General features: G+C 53.6%; 5 protein-coding genes across 5 annotated transcripts; 3 read left to right on the top strand and 2 right to left on the bottom strand.

The window, feature by feature from the left end:
- Positions 1 to 705: 705 nt before the first annotated feature.
- BGZ61DRAFT_362516 (glycosyl hydrolase) lies at positions 706 to 1,854 on the bottom strand (the record flags this gene model as incomplete). The annotated part of the gene is made up of 1 exon (XM_046241370.1): positions 706 to 1,854. The coding sequence occupies one exon, from the start codon at positions 1,852 to 1,854 to the stop codon at positions 706 to 708; it is 1,149 nt and encodes a 382-aa protein (XP_046099407.1).
- A 632-nt stretch (positions 1,855 to 2,486) lies between these two features.
- On the top strand, positions 2,487 to 4,540 carry BGZ61DRAFT_521410 (quinate permease; the record flags this gene model as incomplete). The annotated part of the gene is made up of 7 exons (XM_046252490.1): positions 2,487 to 2,703; positions 2,754 to 2,774; positions 2,831 to 3,018; positions 3,078 to 3,297; positions 3,348 to 3,509; positions 3,562 to 3,946; positions 3,999 to 4,540. The coding sequence occupies 7 exons, from the start codon at positions 2,487 to 2,489 to the stop codon at positions 4,432 to 4,434; spliced, it is 1,629 nt and encodes a 542-aa protein (XP_046099406.1). The 3' UTR covers positions 4,435 to 4,540.
- A 405-nt stretch (positions 4,541 to 4,945) lies between these two features.
- BGZ61DRAFT_398472 (NADP-dependent oxidoreductase domain-containing protein) lies at positions 4,946 to 6,246 on the bottom strand. Its single transcript, XM_046242995.1, has 3 exons — positions 6,097 to 6,246; positions 5,649 to 6,043; positions 4,946 to 5,588 (listed from the first exon to the last, which is right to left on the bottom strand). Exons 1-3 carry the CDS (start codon positions 6,108 to 6,110, stop codon positions 4,981 to 4,983), a joined length of 1,017 nt encoding a protein of 338 aa, XP_046099405.1. The 5' UTR covers positions 6,111 to 6,246; the 3' UTR covers positions 4,946 to 4,980.
- Positions 6,247 to 10,783: 4,537 nt separating this feature from the next.
- On the top strand, positions 10,784 to 14,143 carry BGZ61DRAFT_105729 (uncharacterized protein). The gene is made up of 3 exons (XM_046236882.1): positions 10,784 to 11,913; positions 11,961 to 13,402; positions 13,452 to 14,143. The coding sequence occupies exons 1-3, from the start codon at positions 11,046 to 11,048 to the stop codon at positions 14,085 to 14,087; spliced, it is 2,946 nt and encodes a 981-aa protein (XP_046099404.1). The 5' UTR covers positions 10,784 to 11,045; the 3' UTR covers positions 14,088 to 14,143.
- Positions 14,144 to 16,504: 2,361 nt separating this feature from the next.
- BGZ61DRAFT_362420 (Sodium/hydrogen exchanger family protein) lies at positions 16,505 to 18,424 on the top strand (the record flags this gene model as incomplete). Its single annotated transcript, XM_046241358.1, has 5 exons — positions 16,505 to 16,553; positions 16,604 to 16,672; positions 16,751 to 16,857; positions 16,929 to 17,503; positions 17,557 to 18,424. The coding sequence occupies 5 exons, from the start codon at positions 16,505 to 16,507 to the stop codon at positions 18,422 to 18,424; spliced, it is 1,668 nt and encodes a 555-aa protein (XP_046099403.1).
- Positions 18,425 to 21,034: the final 2,610 nt, after the last annotated feature.

Below are 21,034 nucleotides of genomic sequence, written 5' to 3'. Positions count from 1 at the left end.
TCACGTCTCTGATGATATCGATACCCACCCCCCACCCACAACCAACCCCGATAGCTTTCTAGTTTGATGTTGTTTTGACATTTTAGAATACCTAATTCAATGCTGCTCAGGCGTCTGAGATGGTGGCCGACTATCTGTGTCGTTTTCTCATCCCGAAGGTTCATTCACTCGTCTCTATGGCTCCTATTTTTCCGTGCTTGAAGTAGATATGATATCCCTGTATGACCTCACTTTCGCCATCAGATGGCTGGGCCCCACGTCGGCCGACAGCTCCGGGTCCACTCCCCGCACGGCCGAACGCCCTGCGAGATGCTCATCACAAGGGCGACCTCGGCCCTTTTCGCATTCAGGAGGCTGGCGATCACTTAAACAAGGGCTTTTTCGCGTCTCTGGTTGGGGCATGGCGTCGGAGGAGAGGCCGTTTGGTCGAGATGGCAGGGGATATGGTGAATTGCAAGCTAGGCAGGGAGTTTGGACTTTATGCGTGATTGGAGACATGGGATTGTCGAACGGATAGTCTCCATGGCTGTATAGTTGGTGCTAGCGACAGTTGTGAGTTGGAGATGTGGTGGTGTCTGTGTCAACTTAGGGGACTGTGAGAGTTGGTGGAGGTGAAGCAATGCACATAATGTAATGAGAAACTGGTGATATTTGCAGCATGTCTTGTTCAATTGTAACGTCTCGTATTATTATCTACCTCTCTAGCTACGAACTCCCAACCCACTGCTCAATGTTCTGGATCCTCACGTACTTGATGTACTGCCGGTGGAAAGTGAAAGCAATGTGCACCGGGGCATTAGGAGCCTCCTGCTCAGCCCATATGCTCGGGTAGCTCAGCTCGCGGTTCGTCTTCTCCTTGGAGTTGTTGGTCATGCAGAACCCATCTCCCTCCTCCAGCACCCTCTCCGTCCACGTCACGCCGTCGTCGTCGGAGATGCCCACCGTCAACGTCTTGCGCGGCGTGCCCCAGACGGCCACTTTGCCGTTGACGGCGGCCTGGTTCGGCCGCGTGTCGTCCTCGGGCGTGATGTCGTCGTACAGGCCCTCGCGTCTGGCCAGGTGAGGCTCCGAGGCGGATCTGTTGAACACCAGCGCGATCTTGCCTGACGGGAGACGGGCGGCGCAGATGCCACTGTTGGGATTGGGCAGGCTGGTCGCCTTGGGAGCCTCCCAGTGTAGACCGTCGGGAGATGTTGCGCGGTAGATGCAATCGGCCCAGCGGCTGCGGAAGAAAGCGACATAACCTAGGTTTTCCTTTGCAGGAGGGACAATCTGCATGTGAACGGATCCAACGCTGTCGGGGACAATGCTTTCTGCCCATGTCTTGCCGTCGTCGCGAGAGTAGAAGAGGCCAGAGATGTCGTTGTTGCCAATCCATCGCTGTCCGGGCGTGGATCGACAGTAGAAGACGGGCAATACCCACGTTCCGTCTTGGAGAACGACAAGTGGCTGGCGGACAAATACACCAGTCTTGTCCCCAAGAGGATAATGAGGCTCAGACCATGTAACGCCGTTATCACTCGACGTGCGGGCCATAACCACAGCTCCATCTTGGTTGCCGGCATCCTGCGACGTGTGAAACAGCCAGATATCACCCGTCCTGGGCGCCCGGAACAAGACCGGGTTCTGGCAGCTCCGGTTGGGAGCAGACGAGATTTTCTGCGGTGCAGACCAGGTGCTTTCTCCAGCCTCCTGGCGAGACAGCCAGATGCTGATGTCTGGGAGGCCCTCCTGCGAGCCGCCGAACCACACGCACAGCAGCGTCTTGTCACGCAGCTGCAGCAGGTTGGAGGCGTGCGACTGGATGGTGGCTGCGGGGAGGGCCGCGCTGGAGAGACGGGGAGAGGCTGCCATGTTGGCGATACTGGCGAGCTGGACTCTGAGAGGAATCGGGATTGGATGCTCGACAATTGTGTCTGTGCAGCCGGTGCCAAAGCTACTAGAGCCGGCATTAATAGTACCGTTGGCTTCATCAGATTCACCGTTTGCACTGCCGTCGCTCGCCATACGCCGCACATATCTCCGGTCCGTCCCCGCATCACGGCATCCTTGTTAGTTGTTTCCCTGCAGGGCCACGACTCGGGGAACCCCCCTCCCGCAGAGTTGGAGCACAGTTCCTGCACTAGGACTTGCGGCCGAGATCCGTTTGCAGGCTAGCTCGGCCATGGTGAAGCAAACCACGGGCGTCGAGATGGTCAGATGTGGGGAATCTACAACGCCTCCGGCAGCTAGAACCTGGGGAAGTCGACTCATGGAACGATTGCCTGAGTCGTCCTCTGCAACTGGTCCCGCGCGGGGAACCATGCTAGTAGCTCATATCCCCATGGGGACTCCGGGCGAGGCGCTTGGGCGAGTATCCTGAGTATATGTTGCGTCGAGTCCGTCGAGTTCCATCTCAACAGCAAGCAGGAAGCGCAAGGCAGCCTCTGACGAAGACTCCTCCACAGAACTCAACCTTATCCTGACACCTGCACCACACGGCGACAATGGGCGGCGGCACCTCTCTCTGGGCTTCTCCTGAGTGGAAGAAGGACCCCAAGGAAATCTTCAACAGGAACCTCCTGCTGCTGGGCGTCACCATCGCCTTTGCGGGATGCTCGTATGGATTCGACCAGGGCAACATTGGCGGCATCATGACCTTTCCGTCGTTTCGGAGGGCGTTTGGGTTCGACGACCTGACGACCGGAGAGGCGGACACGAGAGGTGAGCAGACCAGCTTTCTGGCTACGCTCGCGGGCTAACTTTTGTCACAGAGGGAAACATTGCAGCTATGCGTAAGTGAATACATGTACATGCTACGACATAGGACAAGCCTAACCCGGATGAATAGTGGCTGCTGGTGGTTCCGCTGGCGCCCTCATCGCAGCGCCGTGTGCCGACTTTCTGGGTCGGAAAATGTCCGTCGCCATCATGGCGGGCCTCTTCCTCGTCGGATGCGGCATGCAGGAAGTCCCTAACCTGAATGTCCTCTATGCTGGGAGGCTTCTGGCCGGCCTCGCTATTGGTGCCCAGTCCATGGTGAGCATTTACCTCTTCACCCCGTCTCGCTTGGTCGTCTCTGACCTTGAACCATGTAGCTTGCTCCTCAGTACCTCGCCGAGAACTCGCCAAAGTCGATCCGAGGCTCCCTCACTACCACGTACAACCTCATGATCATCTTTGCTCTTGCTGTTGCGTTCTGGATCAACTACGCCGTCAGCACGTGGAAGAACCAGGACCCAAACGACAACAAGTCGTGGCAGCTGGCTCTTGGCGTCCAGCTCATTCCAGGCTTCTTCCTCTTCGCTCTCATCTGGTGTAAGTTTCCATAGAACTTATGCGTGGAACTTAGCTGACATGTAATCTAGTTGTCGTCGAGACCCCCCGTGCTCTGATCTCCAAGGGACAATATGAGGTTGGCCTCAAGAACCTGTGCAAGCTGCGAGGCCTGCCCGCGGACCACCCCTACGTCCACCAGGAATACATGGAGATTACCGCGCAGGCAGAGATCGAGCAGGCCCAGACAAAGGGTGAGTGCTCATCTCGAGGGATGCAACATGAATTCCAACTAATCTCCACCAGGTTACAGCTACATCACCGTCATGCGCGAAATCGCCACCAACGCCAGCAACCGCCGCCGTCTCTTCCTCGCCGTCATGCTCTTCATCTTCCACAAGCTCACCGGCACCGACTCGATCAACTACTTTGCCCCTCAGATCTTCTCCATGATTGGTGTTGCCAAGGGCTCCAGCTCTCTTCTCACCACCGGAGTGTATGGCGTTGTTAAGTTGGCAGCGACTATCATCTACGTTACCGTGATAGTTGACCGTGTGGGCCGCCGTCTCCCGCTCATGATTGGTGCCACCATCCAGGCTACTTCTATGCTATACATTGGTCTCTACCTCCGTTTTGTCAACCCGGAGGCTGGGGGAGGTACCGAGGCAGGTGGAATTATTGGAATCGTCTGGTAAGCAAGCCCACGTCAGTATCTTACGGAATTCTCTAACTAACGTGTCTAGGCTGTACCTGTATGCCTTCGGTTGGTCATTTGGCCACTCTGTCGCCCCATACGTTGTTGCCGCTGAGATCTTCCCTGCCCGTATTCGATCCTTTTGCATGGCTTGCTGCTTGTTCACCAACTGGATCCTCAACTACGGCATCACTACAGCGACGCCTCACATGCTTACCACCATGGGATACGGAGCTTTCCTCTTCTTCGCCGTTGCGACTTACATTGGCGTTGTCTTTATTTACTTCTGCCTGCCCGAGCTCAAGGGTCGCAGTATCGAGTCCATGGATGATCTGTTCCAGCATTCCCTCTGGACCATGTTCAAGCGTGCCTACCCTACCGAGGAAGAAAAGGTTCGCCATGATGTCCAGGAAATTATTCAACAGGAGAAGACCGAGGGTGGTGGTCAGGTCTACATGGTTGAGGATGCCGAGAAGCGGTTATAGATGTTCAATGATACTGCTTGATTGCAGTAGTCTTGATTGAATGGCGGAATAGGAGACCATGTTGGAGGTTAGCTGTTGTGATTCAGATAAACACCTTGAATAGTTGCCAGTTATTTAGTTAGATAAGAAATATTTCCATTGCCGGCACTATTGATCTTAATGTTCAAGTCAATTTGATCTGATCTTGATAACCTCTCGTACTAAGGAATACCTACTACGTGATCCATTGGCACAGCTGCCTAAGGAAATGCACGCAATATACAAATGTCTGACAGAGTGTATGTCATTTTGAGTATACTATTTTCCTGTATACGACTTAGGCATGCACATCTACCAGTATTGGACAGGAATAAATAGACACAATGCCACAGTGAAATTTGAATAAGAGCATTTGATTTCAAGCCATAACCCTAGCATTATCAAGAGCTTAGGGTGCCCTAGTACACACATACCCAGAGGGGGGACTAGAAGCTCAACAGTAAAAAACACCAACAATAGTATCAACAATAAACCCTAGCATTATATCTATATAATTTCTGTCCCATCTCACATTCCCTGAATCGCTCTCGGCTTGTACCCGCTTTCCAAATACTCGCACTCCTCCTTTGTGAGGGTTACTTTCAGCGCATCGACTGCTTCAAGAATGCGCTTCGGCGAGCTCAACCCTAGAATCGGGTAGCACCCCTGTTGAAGCACCCACGCCGTTGATACGAGCGCCATACTCACGCCCTTCTTGGCAGAAATCTCCTCTACCCGGTTGACAATATCCAAGTTGGCGTCAGCGAACCACGCATCCTTCTTCTTATCCATGCGGCTCCGTAGTGATGTCCCCTCCTCGTTTTCCTTTGGCAACGGCTTGGCAAGGAGACCACGCGCAATGGGGCTCCAAGGGATGACGCCGACGCCGGTTTCTCGGCAAAAGGGCAGCATTTCGCGCTCCTCTTCGCGGTAGAGCAGGTTGTAGAAGGGTTGCATCGAGATGAACTCGGTCCAGCCGTTGGATCGCGCAATGTACTGCAGGCGAGCGAATTCCCATGTATACATGGACGAGGCGCCGATGTAACGGACTTTTCCTGATTGCACAACGTCGTGGAGGGCGCGCATAATCTCTTCAGGTGGTGTCTCACGGTCAAGACGGTGGATTTGGAGGACATCTGTATTTGCATGTCAGAAGGCGTACATAGCCAAGGCGCGACCGAAGGAGGACAACTCACCAATATAATCCGTACCCAATCGCTCTAGACACTTGTCAACGGCATGGAATACATGCTTCCTGCTTAGTCCCATCTGGTTGACCATCGGGCCATCATTTACACTCGGAGGTCTCGAGTCGTCGTCCATGACGGGGTTAAAGATCTTTGACAGAATGACCACCTTTTGCCTCGGGATGTTGAACTTCTTGAGTGCCTTGCCGATAATGACCTCGGACTTTCCGTTTGAATAAGTGTCAGCCGTGTCCCAGGTGTTGATGCCGTTGTCGTAGGCCGTCTTGAGGAGCTCGAGGCCATCCTCTTCGTCAAGAGTCCACGGTGAGGTCTCCCATTTGGAGGAGCCAAAGGTCATGCATCCCAAGATTATTTTTGAGACCTTGAGGCCGCTGTTGCCAAGTCTGAGGTGAGTGTTAATGCAGATCATACAGGTAAAGGCTTGGAGGTGTGTTACCTGACGTATTCCATCTTGTACGTTGTTTGAGTATTTTGGAGTGGGGAGAGAGTTCAACGACAGCCTGGAGAAGAGTATTGAGAAGAGTAATGAATGGTTTATCAATCAGCACCAAAATAATCACCGAGGATAACCTCGTCATACTCTCATCCGATGGACTTTGTTGCATACCAGTGCGGGGAAGTAGGGGAACGTACATCGGCTCGGCGTCCGCGCCGAGTGTGGTCCCACTTTGGAGACGCTACGGGGTGAACTCCTATAGGAAATAGGAGGGGCTGTTATTGAAACAAGACAGAAATCAATACTATTTATTCGACGTTTATTCGCGGTTTGCTTACTTTAATTGTATTAAAAGGCACTGGCGATGTATGGGCAAGATAAAAAAGAAATGCCATCTTCTCCGTCTTTAAAACAATAAAACCGCCCAATTTTACTCTTATCCATCTTGGAGGAATAGTCTATTTCTGTGTCTTTTTTTTACCGAATTTGTTTGACCCAAATTTGAACTTGAAATATTAGAAAAATAGTTCAATTTTTATAAATGTGTGGCATCTGAATATTATATTCTCTGGCTAGCGACTTCAAATCTTGACAATGTAAGCATGTGGTAGTGCACTGATATTCGATGGTACTGGGAAGCATGCTGGTGTTTTAGATAGCAGGGTGAGCCTGACATACTACCTCAAGTGACCACACTATCCAAGTCATTGGATGGGCATGCTTTGTCCCTTCTTCAACTTTCACTTTATGACTTGCGCTATCTTACTTCATGACTTGAGACCCGCTGTCGCAGTGCCCTTACCACATCTTTCTATTCCTTTTCTCTCCGGTGCATTAAGAAGCATTTAATTTGGTGTTTCAACCACCGAGCCTGCCCATTTTCTCTCAGCTAGTCTCTGCAGAATCCTTCCTTAGTTGGATCTAGCGTGGGATCGCAGACTCTCTCTGTCTCCGGCCTCGTCTGACCAAATACATCTCCCACCAACAAACTAATTCGTAACTTGAGATAATCTTTCTGATTCATGTTCATTCTTGCTTAAGCGAATGAAGTGCTTCACTAATATCCGCCATATTTGGACCAGTGTCTACTGTAGGGCGCATGATACGAACCACCAGGTGATGCGTAGGTCAAGTGGACTATTGGTCCATAATACATGTAAAAGCGAGACGCATTTTACTCTGGGTACTCCGAGTGCTTGTCATATATGACGAGTAACTGCTCGGCAGATGTCTAGCTCGCTAGGTATCCATAGGATACGGCTAGCTGCACACCGGTGCTCCCATTACACTACCCTGTAGCCATTGTGCCTCTGTATCTCTCGAAGTCTGTCCCAACTAGTATCTCACGGTCAATGCTCTTACAGCTGAACTACCCCCTCAAAGATAACCATGTCAGAGCTGCCCGAGTTATGCTTGATGGCGACGGTGCGTCTCCTCGTCATCTGTTGTAGGCCACCATGAGTGTCTGTGGTGAAAGTTCTTATCTCGCGATCTAATTACAGCCTAACAACTAGTCTTATAGATGCATGTGCTTAATATCTATAGGAGCCACCGGGGCCGCGGATAGAGATCCGGTTCGGAAGATTGGTATCCCGGAGACCTGAGTCAGGGAGTTCTTGGCCCCGCGTATGCAGCTAGAAGACGGAAATGCCTACTTCCGGTCTCCAACGACAGCCACAGGCGTGTATCGGTTCAGCGATATCGCCAGGCTGGATAAAGGCCCATTGGTGCTGAGCATATTCCCATCACTGTACGTGTGGACCGCTGCCGCGGCAACAATTGGAGTTCCGATGTTGTTTCAAACAGAAGCGAAGGTACGGTGTCGGGGCTTGAGCGGGGGTGCAAGGTGAATCTGGAGGTGTTTTGTTTGTGGAGTGTTTGAGTGCGTGTAAGCCAGGTAGACCTTGAAGGATTGATGTGATGGGATGGGAGTGAGAGGGGTTGAAGGGAGGGATTGCAACTACATGTCATAATGGTCGCGTGCTCTTCCATGTTCGACAATGACCCAAGGTCTCTGATGACGATGGTTTGGGAACTGCACATGCGACGTGGGATCATAGTCGTGGTCGGTGATATTGTAAATGTGATTTGCTGTATGCACCTCATAAAGAGATCATCGCGTTCAGCTAGCAGGATTCTCAAGATGGACGCGACGACCTGGACAGTTGCGCATTGATGTTCAGACGTTCTATACTGGGAAGCGAACTAGGAGGGCATCTGCAACTACTCTGCGGGCGTTGGCCATTCCGCTGCTGGTAGCTGACTCGGCAGTTCTGTATATTCTTCATGTAACCAGCATCTGTAACGCTGTGGGCTGCTAGAGACTATTACGCAAGCCATTGCTCTTACCGCCATCTCACCGCAACATCATCAACGTCCTTCTTAATCGGGCAAGACGGGGAAGAAAGATTGCGGCCGCGACTCTAATTTTACGACGAGGGTTTCATACGAGGCGCCGGAATCCCGAATTGCCTTGGTCGGGGGACGCAAAATTAGACGCGAAGATCTCGTGCGTTTGACGAGACACGACAAGTTCCAGCCACAGTTCATCTTGAACGCTGGGGGATGATGCGCATCCTAATAATAGGTGTTGGAACATTGACGCGTTTGAATGGAAATGCGTCACATGCCGCGTGCACAGCCTTGTATAATTCTGCTGTTGTCGAATTGAATTGGGTATACCTAGGTAGGCACAATTCGCACGATGGCTTCAATCCACCCAGGGCATGCACGTTTATCCAGCAGATGCAAGTTGAGCACGTGCTCCATTGACCGATTCATGGGGATTGAGCATGGGGCTATCGCTATGACGAAATGGATCTTGTCAAAGGTTGGAATCCCTGATATGCTTGGTCACGCCGACGAAAAAGGCCGGGTTGACGGCGATGAGGGCGCCAAGAGATGATGATACGCAACTGACCGACTCAACAAATGCGGCACGGGCTCTCTGAGACTCGTTCAGACTCAGAACTGGCCAAACTCGCCACCAAGACCGGCGTTGCCAAGGAATGCTGCGTCTGCCAAGAGATAGCCACCGGCTTCACAGCCAATTGTGTCGCCACCGCTGAGCCCGCTCGTCGCGGTTTTTGGTGCTACCGGGACTTGGGTCTTGGCAAGACGACGCTTCGACCGTCGAGATGCGCCGTCAACACTGTGTAATAGCCGGGCGAGGACCGGGTGGTGGTGACTGGCTGCAGGCGGCCTGGTCATGGGCTACACCTACACGCTGCTGGGCATTGGCCTCACGCTCTTGGCTCAACCGGCGGCGGAACAGTGCTTGCCAAGAGGGTGCCAAGAGGGTGCCAAGAGGATGATCCTGGCCGGTGGACGGCGAGATTGTCCACGTGCTAAGCAGGGCGGTTTGGCTTGTTGTTTGCTGTGACGCTCTCGCGAGACATCCAGGGACTCAAAAGCAGGCGAGACAACCGCTCAAGCCAGGGACGACCGCACGCCGGCCAATTGACGCCGCAGCGGCTCATCGACGAGACGCCAGCCGCGTATCAAGGCAGAATTAAGGCCGTGAATAAAAATATTTTAGTCCAAACCTGGAGGAGGGGTTGGTGGAGGTCTGGCGAGTAGGTTGCATCGTATATGGGGCCCCTTTGCTTATTTGCGGTGGGGGGCACCTGTAGCCGCACGGGGGCGATGGCTTCAAAGTGCTTGGACATGTGGAGGACGAGATGAGACTTTGGTGATGCGTCTCATGGGCCGATTATTGCCTCATCCGGTGGCGATCCGGTTGCCACGATGTATCTCCAGGTCGCGACGCGTCGATGCTACCGCGTCGATACCACACCACGCGCCCTGAAAAATACCGCACGGCTTTAAACCTGTGCTGTGCGACTCAAGTGCGACGGTGAGTTGCATGTTGCAGGCCTACCGCATCTAGCCGGCTTGTAACTCTCCGTTTGCGACATCTCAGATGGCGGTTCTACACATTATTCGCACCTCGGATGAACCAGCCAGAGCGCCGGCTTGTTTAGCGAGGGTTTGATCAGCGAGAGTCAATGCGATGCGAGATGAGCGCGCAGACGAAGAGCCCCATTCCATTGGGGTTATTGCGTTGGTCTTTGTCCTCTCCTTGTTTCGACGTTTCCGCGATCCATGACGCTCTCCACATCCCATCTCTCGTCCATTTGCACTGACCGACACCTCTCTCCACACACCATCCCTCGTTCTCCACCCATAGGCAGGCATCCTTGGGTCTTTTTCTTCACGTCTTGGCGAGTGGGGTTTTCTGTCGTCCTTGGCCGGAGGCGAGGGGCGTTAGTTGGCGAAGAGGCTGCAACTATCTCTGTTTGCAACGGCGACTGCCGATCAACGCTCACAGGCTTCTTGGCCGTGGGACCGGGAATGATAAGAGAAGACGGCCGTCCCGCGATCCGGCGGCTTAGTTTCCCTTCTCTTCTCCCTTCTCTCCATTAACTCTTCTGCAACCTGGACTAACCTTGTGTCCTTGCATCTTCGGCTCTCTCCCAACCCACAGCTAACCGTAAACTAAAGCCCTCGAAAGGCCACCCGTCTCTCACTTTGTCCTCTGCAACCGTTGTCTCACCGCAAAGGTGAATACATCGTCGCCATGAGCCAGCAGTTGATCGAGGAGGCCCCTCATGTCTCCGGCCAGTCCAACACGCCCATGACGGCGCCGGCCCACGCCCTCACCTTTGACCAGGTCGCCGAGCAGCTCAAGGGCCACACCGTCGACGGCCTCACCACGGCCGAGGCCAAGGCCCGTCTCGAAACCGCCGGCCGCAACGAGTTCGGCGAGCAGGAGGGCGTCCAGCCCATCAAGATCCTCATCGGCCAGATTGCCAATGCCTTGACTCTAGTGAGATGTCCACCATTCCAGGCCCCTCCGAGGACCACGGCGGTTTGCGCTGTTGCCCTTGGAGGTGGACCTCGTTGAGAAAATAGTCTGATTTGCCGGTATGTAGGTGCTCATCCTCGCCATGGCTGCTTCCTTTGGTATCCAGTCCTGGATCGAGGGCGGCGTAGTGGCCGCGGTCATCGTCCTCAACATCGTCGTGGGCTTCTTCCAGGAGTTCCAAGCTGCCAAGACCATGGACTCGCTGCGTTCGCTGAGCTCCCCGACTGCTCACGCTGTCCGCGATGGCAACAACGAGGTTGTCGTGACCGCTGAGATTGTCCCCGGCGACCTGGTTGAGCTCAAGACTGGCGACACCATCCCCGCCGATATCCGCCTGATTGAAGCCGTCAACTTCGAGACCAACGAGGCTCTCCTCACCGGCGAGTCCCTCCCCGTCCGCAAGGAGACTGGCGCCATCTTCCCCGACGACACCGGCCCCGGTGACCGCCTCAACGTCTGCTACAGCTCGTCGACTGTCACCAAGGGCCGCGCTCGCGGCATCGTCTTTGCTACTGGTGTCTACACCGAGATTGGCCAGATTGCTGTCGCTCTCCGCGGCAAGTCGTCTCGCCGCCGTGAGCCCAAGCGTCGCGAGGATGGAACCGCCTCGACTGGACGCTGGATGCAGGCGTGGACCTTGACCTGTTCCGATGCCGTCGGTCGTTTCCTCGGTGTCAACGTCGGTACTCCTCTGCAGCGCAAGCTGTCCAAGCTCGCCATTCTGCTTCTCGGAACTGCCATTGTGTGTGCCATCATCGTCCTGGGTGCCAACGAGTTCAGCTCGAAGCGTGAGGTCATCATCTACGCCGTCGCCACCGGCCTGTCCATGATTCCCGCTTCGCTTATTGTCGTCCTCACCATCACCATGGCTGCTGGTACCAAGCGCATGGTCCAGCGCAACGTCATCGTCCGCAACCTCAAGAGTCTCGAGGCTCTTGGTGGTGTTACCAGTATGTCTCACTGAGTTCTCAGCTGTTCCGTCACTAACACTGCATAGACATTTGCTCTGACAAGACCGGTACTCTCACCCAGGGCACCATGATTGTCAAGAAGGCTTGGATCCCTGGCCGCGGCACATACTCTGTCGGCTCTACCAGCGAACCCTTCAACCCCACCGTTGGCGTTGTCGGTCTCCAGGAGGCTCAGCCGAAGGACATCAACTTCCAGGGCAGCGACGCCGAAGGCACCGAGATCAACGCTGAGCAGCTCGTCGGCCAGGATGCCACTCTCCAGCAATACCTCAACATTGCTTCCCTTGCCAACCTCGCCACCGTCCACCAGGTCGAAGGTGAATGGCACGGCCGCGGTGACCCTACCGAGATTGCTATCCAGGTCTTTGCCTCTCGATTCAACTGGAACCGCCTTCGTCTCTCAACCGGAGACCAGAAGCAGTGGCACGAGGTCGCCGAATTCCCCTTCGACTCTGACGTCAAGAAGATGTCTGTTATTTTCGAGAACGCCGAGTCCAAGAAGCAATGGGTCTTTACCAAGGGCGCCGTCGAGCGCGTCATTTCTTCCTGCCCCCAGTATGCCGTCGGCGATGAGATCAAGAAGCTCACACCTGACGTCGAGCAAGACATCCTCCGCAACATGGAGGCCCTCGCACGCCTTGGACTCCGCGTGCTCGCCCTAGCCAGCCGAACTGATATCCGCCACGTCATCGACAACGAAGCTGAGCTGGATCGAGGTTACTTTGAGAACGACCTGGTCTTCCGCGGTCTCGTCGGCCTCTACGATCCTCCTCGTCCCGAGTCTGCGCCCTCTGTCCGTCGTTGCCACGAAGCCGGTGTCAGCGTCCACATGCTCACCGGCGACCACCCCGAGACTGCCCGTGCTATTGCCATTGAAGTCGGTATCCTGCCTACCAAGATGTCCCAGATCCCTCACGACATCGCCAAGACCATTGTCATGGCTGCGTCCGACTTTGACAAGTTGAGCGATGACGAGATCGACCAGCTCCCTCTTCTGCCTCTCGTCGTCGCCCGTTGCGCTCCTCAGACCAAGGTCCGCATGATCAACGCCCTCCATCGCCGCAAGTGTTTCGTTGCCATGACTGGCGACGGTGTCAACGACTCTCCCAGTCTAAAGCAATCCGATGTTGGCATCGCCATGGGCCTTGCCGGTTCCGATGTCGCCAAGGAAGCTTCTGACATTGTCCTGACTGACGACAACTTTGCTTCCATTCTCAACGCTGTCGAGGAGGGCCGACGCATGTTTGACAACATCCAGAAGTTCATCCTGCACGTCTTGGCCGAGAACATTGCTCAAGCCTTCACTCTGCTTATCGGTCTTGCCTTCAAGGACAAAAACGGTCTGTCTGTGTTCCCTCTAGCCCCCGTCCAGATTCTCTGGATCATCATGATCACCTCCGGCATGCCTGATATGGGCCTCGGGTTTGAGATTGCCGCTCCCGATATCATGCAGCGACCTCCCCAGAACGTATGTTTCTCCCTAGCTAATCTCCTGAATCACAGCTAACAATCCACAGTTGAAGCAAGGTGTCTTTACTCCAGAGCTGCTCGTCGACATGGTTGTGTATGGTCTCTGGATGTCCGCCCTTTGCCTGGCCTCGTTCGTCCTCGTTTTGTACGGATTCGGTAACGGCAAGGACGACATTGGTGAGAACTGCAACAACGATTACAGCGACGAGTGCGAAGTCATCTTCCGTGCTCGTGCCACCACCTTTGCTTGCTTGACCTGGTTCGCCCTGTTCCTTGCCTGGGAGATGGTCAACATGCGCCGCTCTTTGTTCCGCATGCAGCCCAAGAGCAAGAAGTACTTTACTCAGTGGATGCACGATGTCTGGCGCAACCAGTTCCTCTTCTGGGCCATCGTGGCTGGCTTCGTCACCATGTTCCCGTTGATCTATATCCCCACCCTCAACACCGTCGTCTTTAAGCACGCCCCCATCTCTTGGGAGTGGGGTATTGTGTTTGTCGAGGCCGTCATTTTCTTCCTGGGTATCGAGGCCTGGAAGTGGATGAAGCGCTTCTACTTCCGTCGCCAGGCTCGCAAGACGACCGGCGGCGAGACAGATCTCGAGACGCGCGTCTTTGGACACTACTACACAATGTCCAGCAGCAGCCAGGACGAGGATGTCGGTGGAGAAAAGAGAGCTACCTAAAAGGTGGACTAAAAAAACATGTGCTCCAGGTATACTGGAAAGCAATGCGAACTGGGAGAGCAGCCCAATGATGATGGCGCTCCATGTGAAGCAGCTTGCGCCGAGAATGATTTCATAGTAAGGGAAATGGAGGAAAAACGAAGGATGAACCCTGGCTTGCATGGGATGATGGGATGGGCCAGTCAGCCAGGTATCGTAGGTTATCAGGTAGGTGGTAGGTAGGTCGAAATGTAGACTGAATAAAATGTGACTTGGACCCAGAAAAATGGAGTGTTGCGGAATTATGCACGAATCGTCCTTGTTTTTCAGCTGGTGAGTTGTTTCTACAAAGGCATGACTTGTTCATGGCGATCCAGCTAGGTCAGTTAGGCCAAGGGATGCTACAACGAGGCGAAGTTAGCGGCAACGAATCGTCCCTCTGAGCTTGCGATGAGCGCCAAGGTGGGATAGAGAGTCCTTTCTGTAGACAGGAATGAATAAGAAAAAGCATGAGACACAGGCACAACCGGGAATGGATGAGCCTAAGGACGGGCCGAATTTGTGAACACACTCATCACAGCCAAGAGAATACGAGCAGAGACACGCAAAGACACAAGCAAAGTGGCGTTGCAAGACAATCAATGCGTAGTCCAGAGCCCAAACACGCGCCACGTCAGCCCGTGGATGAAAGATGCAGGGGCAAGCACAGGGCTTATGCGTAGATAGATGCTTAAATTTAGCGCTGGCCCTCCCAATAGCCCTGGTGTGACTCGCCGTGAGTGAGGCTGTCGCTGAGGAGGCGAGAGACGGCAGAACCACCCGATACATGTTGGACGAGCGTGTCGCGAGCAGTGCAACGCAACCTCCAGAGCTGTGATAAGTGAGGGGTTTTTTTTCCCCTTCTTCCTCTCTTTTCCTTTTGCGTCCACACGTCCTGGAATCTTGGCTCATTGGTGAGGCGACGATGCGGTCTTGGCAGACTTGGCAAGCTTGGCGTGTTGTTGTTGTTGCGGTCGTTGTGCGCGGGCTGTGAAACAGAAGGCAAGACGACAAGCTCCTGTGAGAGTTGCTACACGCCAATTACGATTACATGCTACGCGCCAAGTCGTCGCGTCTCTCTCTCTCTCTGCGTCGTGTCTCGATCGGGATCTCCAAGGTGAGCACCCGGGCAGGCCAAGATCTACGATTCTTGCCCAAACGCCATCGCCATCTGTAACCAGCCCGTGTCGCGAGTTTATCTGGCATCCCGCGGGCTCGGACGTTCCCCAGGCTCTCACAGACCCCCCCGCGACTTCGAGATGTTGCTGCTGGCGCCACGTTCCCGCGACAGCCGCGACGGGTGGCGAGACATGGCCGAGGGTGGCATGTCTTGAGGCTGGACGAGGAGGAGTCGAGGTCGGAATCGCGAGTCCTGGGGGTCTTGTTCCACTGTACGTACTAAGTACATAATTACACAGAAGCAGGCCGTGGACAAGCAATCGCAATCGCAACCCCCTGTCGTGGAGAAAGGCCGATATCGACCAGACCAGGGCCCCTGGCTCCCACGCCGGACGGACGGCGTTTCTGGGATTGCGGAGAAGACGAACCTGCGCGATAGACTCCAAACACCGTGTGTCGAGGCTCATCACAGTGGCTGATAGCCTTGTCCAGAAGGCCGGCCGCGCAATCAAGCGGCCATGTCTCACTGTACTCTAGCGCTCCAGGGAGTGTCAACTTGGTGCTTGGTAGCGTGTAAGCCGCCGATCGTCGCCAGTTACGATCGTCACGGCCTCATTTACCGACCGAACTCAAGACAGCTCGCGCCTCACTCGAGTCGGGCTTGCTCCAGAGCTTCTCTGCAGATCCAGAGCTAGTCTCTTGGCAGCGTCACTCGAGGGCAACGTGCAATTTTAAATCACTGTAGCATGATTGTTCGGCCCACGACCCCCTTTTGCTCTCCCGCCGTGGAACCATGGATCATGGCGTTTCCGTGCCTCTTGCTCTATCATTCTCCTTGCTGCGATCTTCATCCGCTAGACAACTCCGTCTATCTGTGCACTATGCCAAGGCTCGGTCTGTCACCGCCGACCCACGGTCTCTCACTACTCGTGCATCATCTCCCATTCTCCGTGTCTATTTATCGCTTTTCCGTAGTCCCGTTTCGTCGCCTCGGCTCCATCTCCATCCTTCCTGAGACCACCTCGCCCGGCCTCTTATATGGCCTTCGCAACTAGTTCTTTAACCCGACTGCTCCCGCACCAAAACTAGTGTTGCAATGGAATTCTCTTGGCTCACCTACCTCCTCTGTCCTCATCGCACTCAGCAGTGAAGGGCTTCATCTTTCTACCTCTCCCTCGTTTCCTTCCTCCCTCTCACTCTCTCGTCTCTCTCCCCTCCACCTCTACCAACCTCTCTCTCTCTTCGTCGTGCGCTGGGCGTCGACACTGCTCCTAGTCAAGATGCCTGTTCTCAGTCTCAGCGAGCTCAACATTGTGTTGAGTGTTTTGGGTTCGTCCACCTCAGCCGCCAAAACTGTGCAAAGACTAACACCAGTCCAGGCGCTTTCACTGTCCTATATGGAATCATCTCTGTAAAGCTCAAGCAGGCGTGGTATCTTGGCGAAGCTCGTGAGTCCTCCTCCACCCCTTGGCATCCTGCATCCTGCATCCTCGATCTCTGGCTGACTCTTGGCAACCCACCCACAGTCCCTGCCGTCGCTCTGGGCATCGCCCTCGGACCCATAGCCGCCAAGTTTATTGAGAGTGAGAAATGGGGTTCTGCAGAGGAGGGGCAGACCAATGCCATCACCCTGGTTCGTCTCCGTTGTGCCTGCGATATGAAGCTAGCTCCATGCTGGATTCCCATGCTGACTTTGATGCATAGGGTGTTGCTCGTGTCATGATTGGCGTCCAACTGGTTATTGCCGGTTACCAACTCCCGGCCAAGTACAACTGGACCCGATGGAAGGAAATGGCCCTGTGCCTGCTGCCCATCATGACGCTGATGTGGCTCTTCACCACCGCCTGCATCATGGCCTCGGTTTCCAACTTGACGTTGCTCGCCGGCCTCGTCATTGGATCTTGCGTCACTTGCACTGACCCCATCCTCTCCCAGGCCATCGCCAAGGGACCCTTTGCTGACAAGTATGTTGCTCGCCCTCTGCGCGAGATCATCTCGTCCGAGGCCGGTGCGAATGACGGCTTTGGCTTCCCATTCCTGATGCTTGCCGTCTATCTCATCCGCCATGCTGACATTCCTGCCGCCGCTGGCGCTGCTGCTGAGGCTGTGCATCACAACTTGGTCCGATCGGAAGAGGTCGGGCGTCTGGGTGGTGGCGTTTACGAGGCCCTCAAGAACTGGCTCCTCGAGACATGGCTCTACATTGTGCTGCTGTCTGTTGTCTACGGAGCCGTCGTCGGCTACGGAGCCTGCAAAGCCATCCGCTTCGCACTCAGGAGGTATGTCTGCCAGAGTCAAGTCATGTCAAGGATATCTTCTAACCTGTTCACAGGAAGTGGATCGACAACGAGTCCTACGTTTTGTTCCCCGCCGCCCTGGGCCTCTTCATCGTCGGCACCTGTGGCGCCATTGGCACTGACGACCTTTTGGCCTGCTTCGTCGCTGGCAACGCTCTAAACTGGGACGGCGAATACCTCCGGGAGACGGAGGAGCGACACGACGAAGTCAACTCATGCATCGATGTGCTGCTCAACTTTGGCGGCTTCATGTACATCGGATCCATCATGCCATGGTCTCAGTTCCACGACCCCGAGGGAACCGGCTTGACTCTGGGCCGTCTCTTCCTGTTGGGCTTCCTGGTCCTCGTGTTCCGCCGCATTCCCGCCATTCTGATGACTTACAAGCTGATGCCGTCCGTTTGCACAAACTACAAAGAGGCCCTCTTCATGGGCTATTTCGGTCCTATCGGTGCCGGCGCTGTCTTCTACGTCGAGCACGCCCGCCACCAGTTCCCCGAACTCGGTGAGGGTGATGAAGAGGAGACCAACTTGGTCACCCTCATGGGTCCCATCGTCTACTTTCTCGTTCTCTTCTCCATTGTTGTACACGGACTCTCCATTCCCGCACTGAGCATCATCTACTCGTACATGAACGTCAAGCCCATCCAGGAAGACGGCGTCGAGATTCGGCGTGTGTCGATGCAGGCCCCGAGACCTGTCAACGCTGCTCAGACTGGCGACAAAACATTCATCGCTTTCAACCGCTTTAGCCAACCGGTGATGCAAACGTTTGACTTGCCCAGAGACGAGTCCATGGCTGTGAGCGACTCCAAATCCCACAACTCCCGTTTTTCGCATGAGTCGGACGAGCTAGAGACAGAGAAGAGGGAGAGGCGACGAACTATCCGGTACATGGTATAGAGCGGTAGCAGCACGCAATGCATGGCACGCGATCCAATCTTTAATTGATAAAGCTGCCCCTGGGCCAGGTGCTGAGGAAGGATAAATAGCATAGATTGGACACGGACACAGTCGCTACTACAATACATTAAAACAAAAATGTCAAATCAGTCGTTACCATTCCTTAGCTATGTCTGTAATCATTCATGGCGCGTTTCTCTGAATACGTATTTATCGCCGAATTAAAGCTATATGCTGTATCGATGAATGACTTTGGCGCATATTGTACTTATCTGGACCACTTGAAATGGCCAGTGCATCCTCAGTGGAAGCCATTGTGGTCTATAGTACGTCTTTACCATTTAGAGACAAAATTGAGGACATCTCTGACTTTAGATCGATAAATTCAGGTATAGGGTAGGTTCCTCGTCATTTACGATGGTGGATTTTTTGTGCTAGTTTCCTGGTTCAAGTCAGTGAAAGTAATTGACCACTGTTGACGGACCATCCTGCTCATAAAAATTCTTCTCCATGATACAGGAAACTACCGCATCATCCACCTACAGAGTGATATCAACGGATCAAGGAGTAGGTTTCTCATTGCAGAATGGGTACAGCAGGCGCCCAAGTCGTAACAATTAAACATAAAGTCAACACTTCACTTAGTGGCGGAGTGGTCAAACCTCTGGGCAAACCTCTAAGAGGGGCCGGACTCGAAACCCGGAGAGAAAACTTTAGGGTATTGTGCAGTGGGTTTGGTATGAAACGTGTGGACTGTGATGGAGGGTTTTGATAGGAAGCATTTAGGGTTTTGCATCTACATGTAGATTTTATCCCCACAAGTTTATCCTATCAAAACCGTCCGTCATAGTCCACACGTTTGACACCAAATTCCGCCACACAATACCCTAAAGTTTTGTCTCTATATAACAGGTCTGGTAGGTTAACCAACTGAATCGTGTTGAGGCAAGTACCAATGTGCACCGAAGCCAGTAGGACCAATAGCTATTCTAGGAAGTATTGAATACCAGCACCTAATGGCTTGAGTTAACACTTCATTTCAACTCGGCACTGCCAATATTGTTAGAAGTATGGTGATCGAGATACACCTGTTGTGTTGTCCCAATAATACTGTGAATTTATGTGGCTAGCAAGAGATGGGCTTACAGCTAGTTATGCAAACGGTGGGACATCAAGCAAGCCGGTGAGAGTATATTGGGGCTTCAGCTATTTACATATTTAGTTTGTCTTGAGATTCCGGCCAGCTGTTTAATTACCAACGCAGATATCAACTCCTTTTCATTAGACTGACTTTGAAGCCCTTGACCTTCTAGAGACATCACAATATCAGTGACTCTGACGAGACTGCAGGTGGCTGTGGTAGTTTGAGCTCAAGCTATGTTTCCCCGCTTTCGGTGAGTCTTTTGGCACCCTTCCTTGCCGAAGCTCTATGATTCCCTAAAGCGGAACCTCTCGCGAATCTTGAGGCTGGTTTGAATGCCGTCACAGGTGCAGGATGGGATCATTTTGCAACCAGCATCCGCGTATGATTCCAGCCGCAACAAGCTTGTGTTTAAGCTTCAAACTCCTGTCACCTCTACCTCGATGGGAATGTCTGATAATTCTTGGCTGGACACTTGCCATCAGTTGCGGCGACATGTTGCAAGCGGATGTGGCGATGCCGACGGTACGGGGAAGAATACGGGGAAATGCCCACTGCACCTGACAGTCCAATCGCTTCAGTTTCATCATTGGCCTATGAGGGCTCTTTATTTTCGGTCAATTAACCATAACAACCACCCAATCGCATTTTAGCTACCCATGCTGCATGTTTCACCAGGCTCGGCAGTACCCGATTTAGGGCTAGGAAAGAATGGCGTCACACACGGTGATGGCCAAGCCTGCACGATATTTTCCGGTAGTTTGTTCTGCTGCATTGGCTCCCGAAGGTCTAAATCGCACGGATGTTCAATAAATATGGTGTTGGTGGGCGAAGTGAAGATTGCCTTTATTGCGGTGAAATTGGCCCATTTGGGGACCTCCAACCACCACAACCACCGCATCTACAACCACAGCCTCTTTGTCGCGAGAATCTCACCCCATGTTTTGGAAACGGTCACTTTAGTCTCTTGAACAAGGCTACAACTGGATCGGAAACACCAAATCGACACGGCCATTCTCAACCCCAAAGGCCTCCGTTCAACGGCCTCCGTGGCGTCCTTGGCAGACGCATTCGGCCGATCTCGACCAAGTCGCGCCGTCTTTTCCGTCTTGCCCGTGTCAGATTCAAGCACAGCCTCAAAATCTCGGGGTAATAATTGACAGGGCGTTTGGACTCGCACGGATCTCTTCTGCGCACTGGCTGCGGCACGTTTACCGGCCTGCAACACAAACGCCTCAAAGGGGAAACATTTGACCCCTGAGAAGTCTGACCTCGGCCGGAACCTCCAAAGTTCCGGCCATTCCAAACTTGTTCTCGCCTCCACGGATTCAGGTGTTTTAAGATGCGATTGGTCCGTCAGAATATTTTCTGCACCTTGCGAAACAACATTCACAACCACTGCGCCCGAGAGTGCCATTGCAACCCGTTGGCAACACGCTCGCGGCCGCTGGAGAGCACTTTGTTTATTC

Source organism: Ilyonectria robusta, assembly GCF_021365365.1.
Source record: "Ilyonectria robusta strain PMI_751 chromosome Unknown BGZ61scaffold_22, whole genome shotgun sequence".
In the NCBI taxonomy this organism is placed as follows: domain Eukaryota; kingdom Fungi; phylum Ascomycota; class Sordariomycetes; order Hypocreales; family Nectriaceae; genus Ilyonectria; species Ilyonectria robusta.
Note: the sequence above shows the minus strand (reverse complement) of the source record. Positions and strands in the feature narration are given on the sequence as shown.

Coding starts and splice junctions, on each gene's coding strand:
- BGZ61DRAFT_105729 (XM_046236882.1), top strand. CDS start 11,046: ATGGCTGCTTCCTTTGGTATCCAGTCCTGGATCGAGGGCGGCGTAGTG. Junction 11,914..11,960: donor GGCTCTTGGTGGTGTTACCA/GTATGTCTCACT, acceptor AACACTGCATAG/ACATTTGCTCTGACAAGACC. Junction 13,403..13,451: donor TGCAGCGACCTCCCCAGAAC/GTATGTTTCTCC, acceptor AACAATCCACAG/TTGAAGCAAGGTGTCTTTAC.
- BGZ61DRAFT_398472 (XM_046242995.1), bottom strand. Junction 5,589..5,648: donor ATTGGGTACGGATTATATTG/GTGAGTTGTCCT, acceptor ATGCAAATACAG/ATGTCCTCCAAATCCACCGT.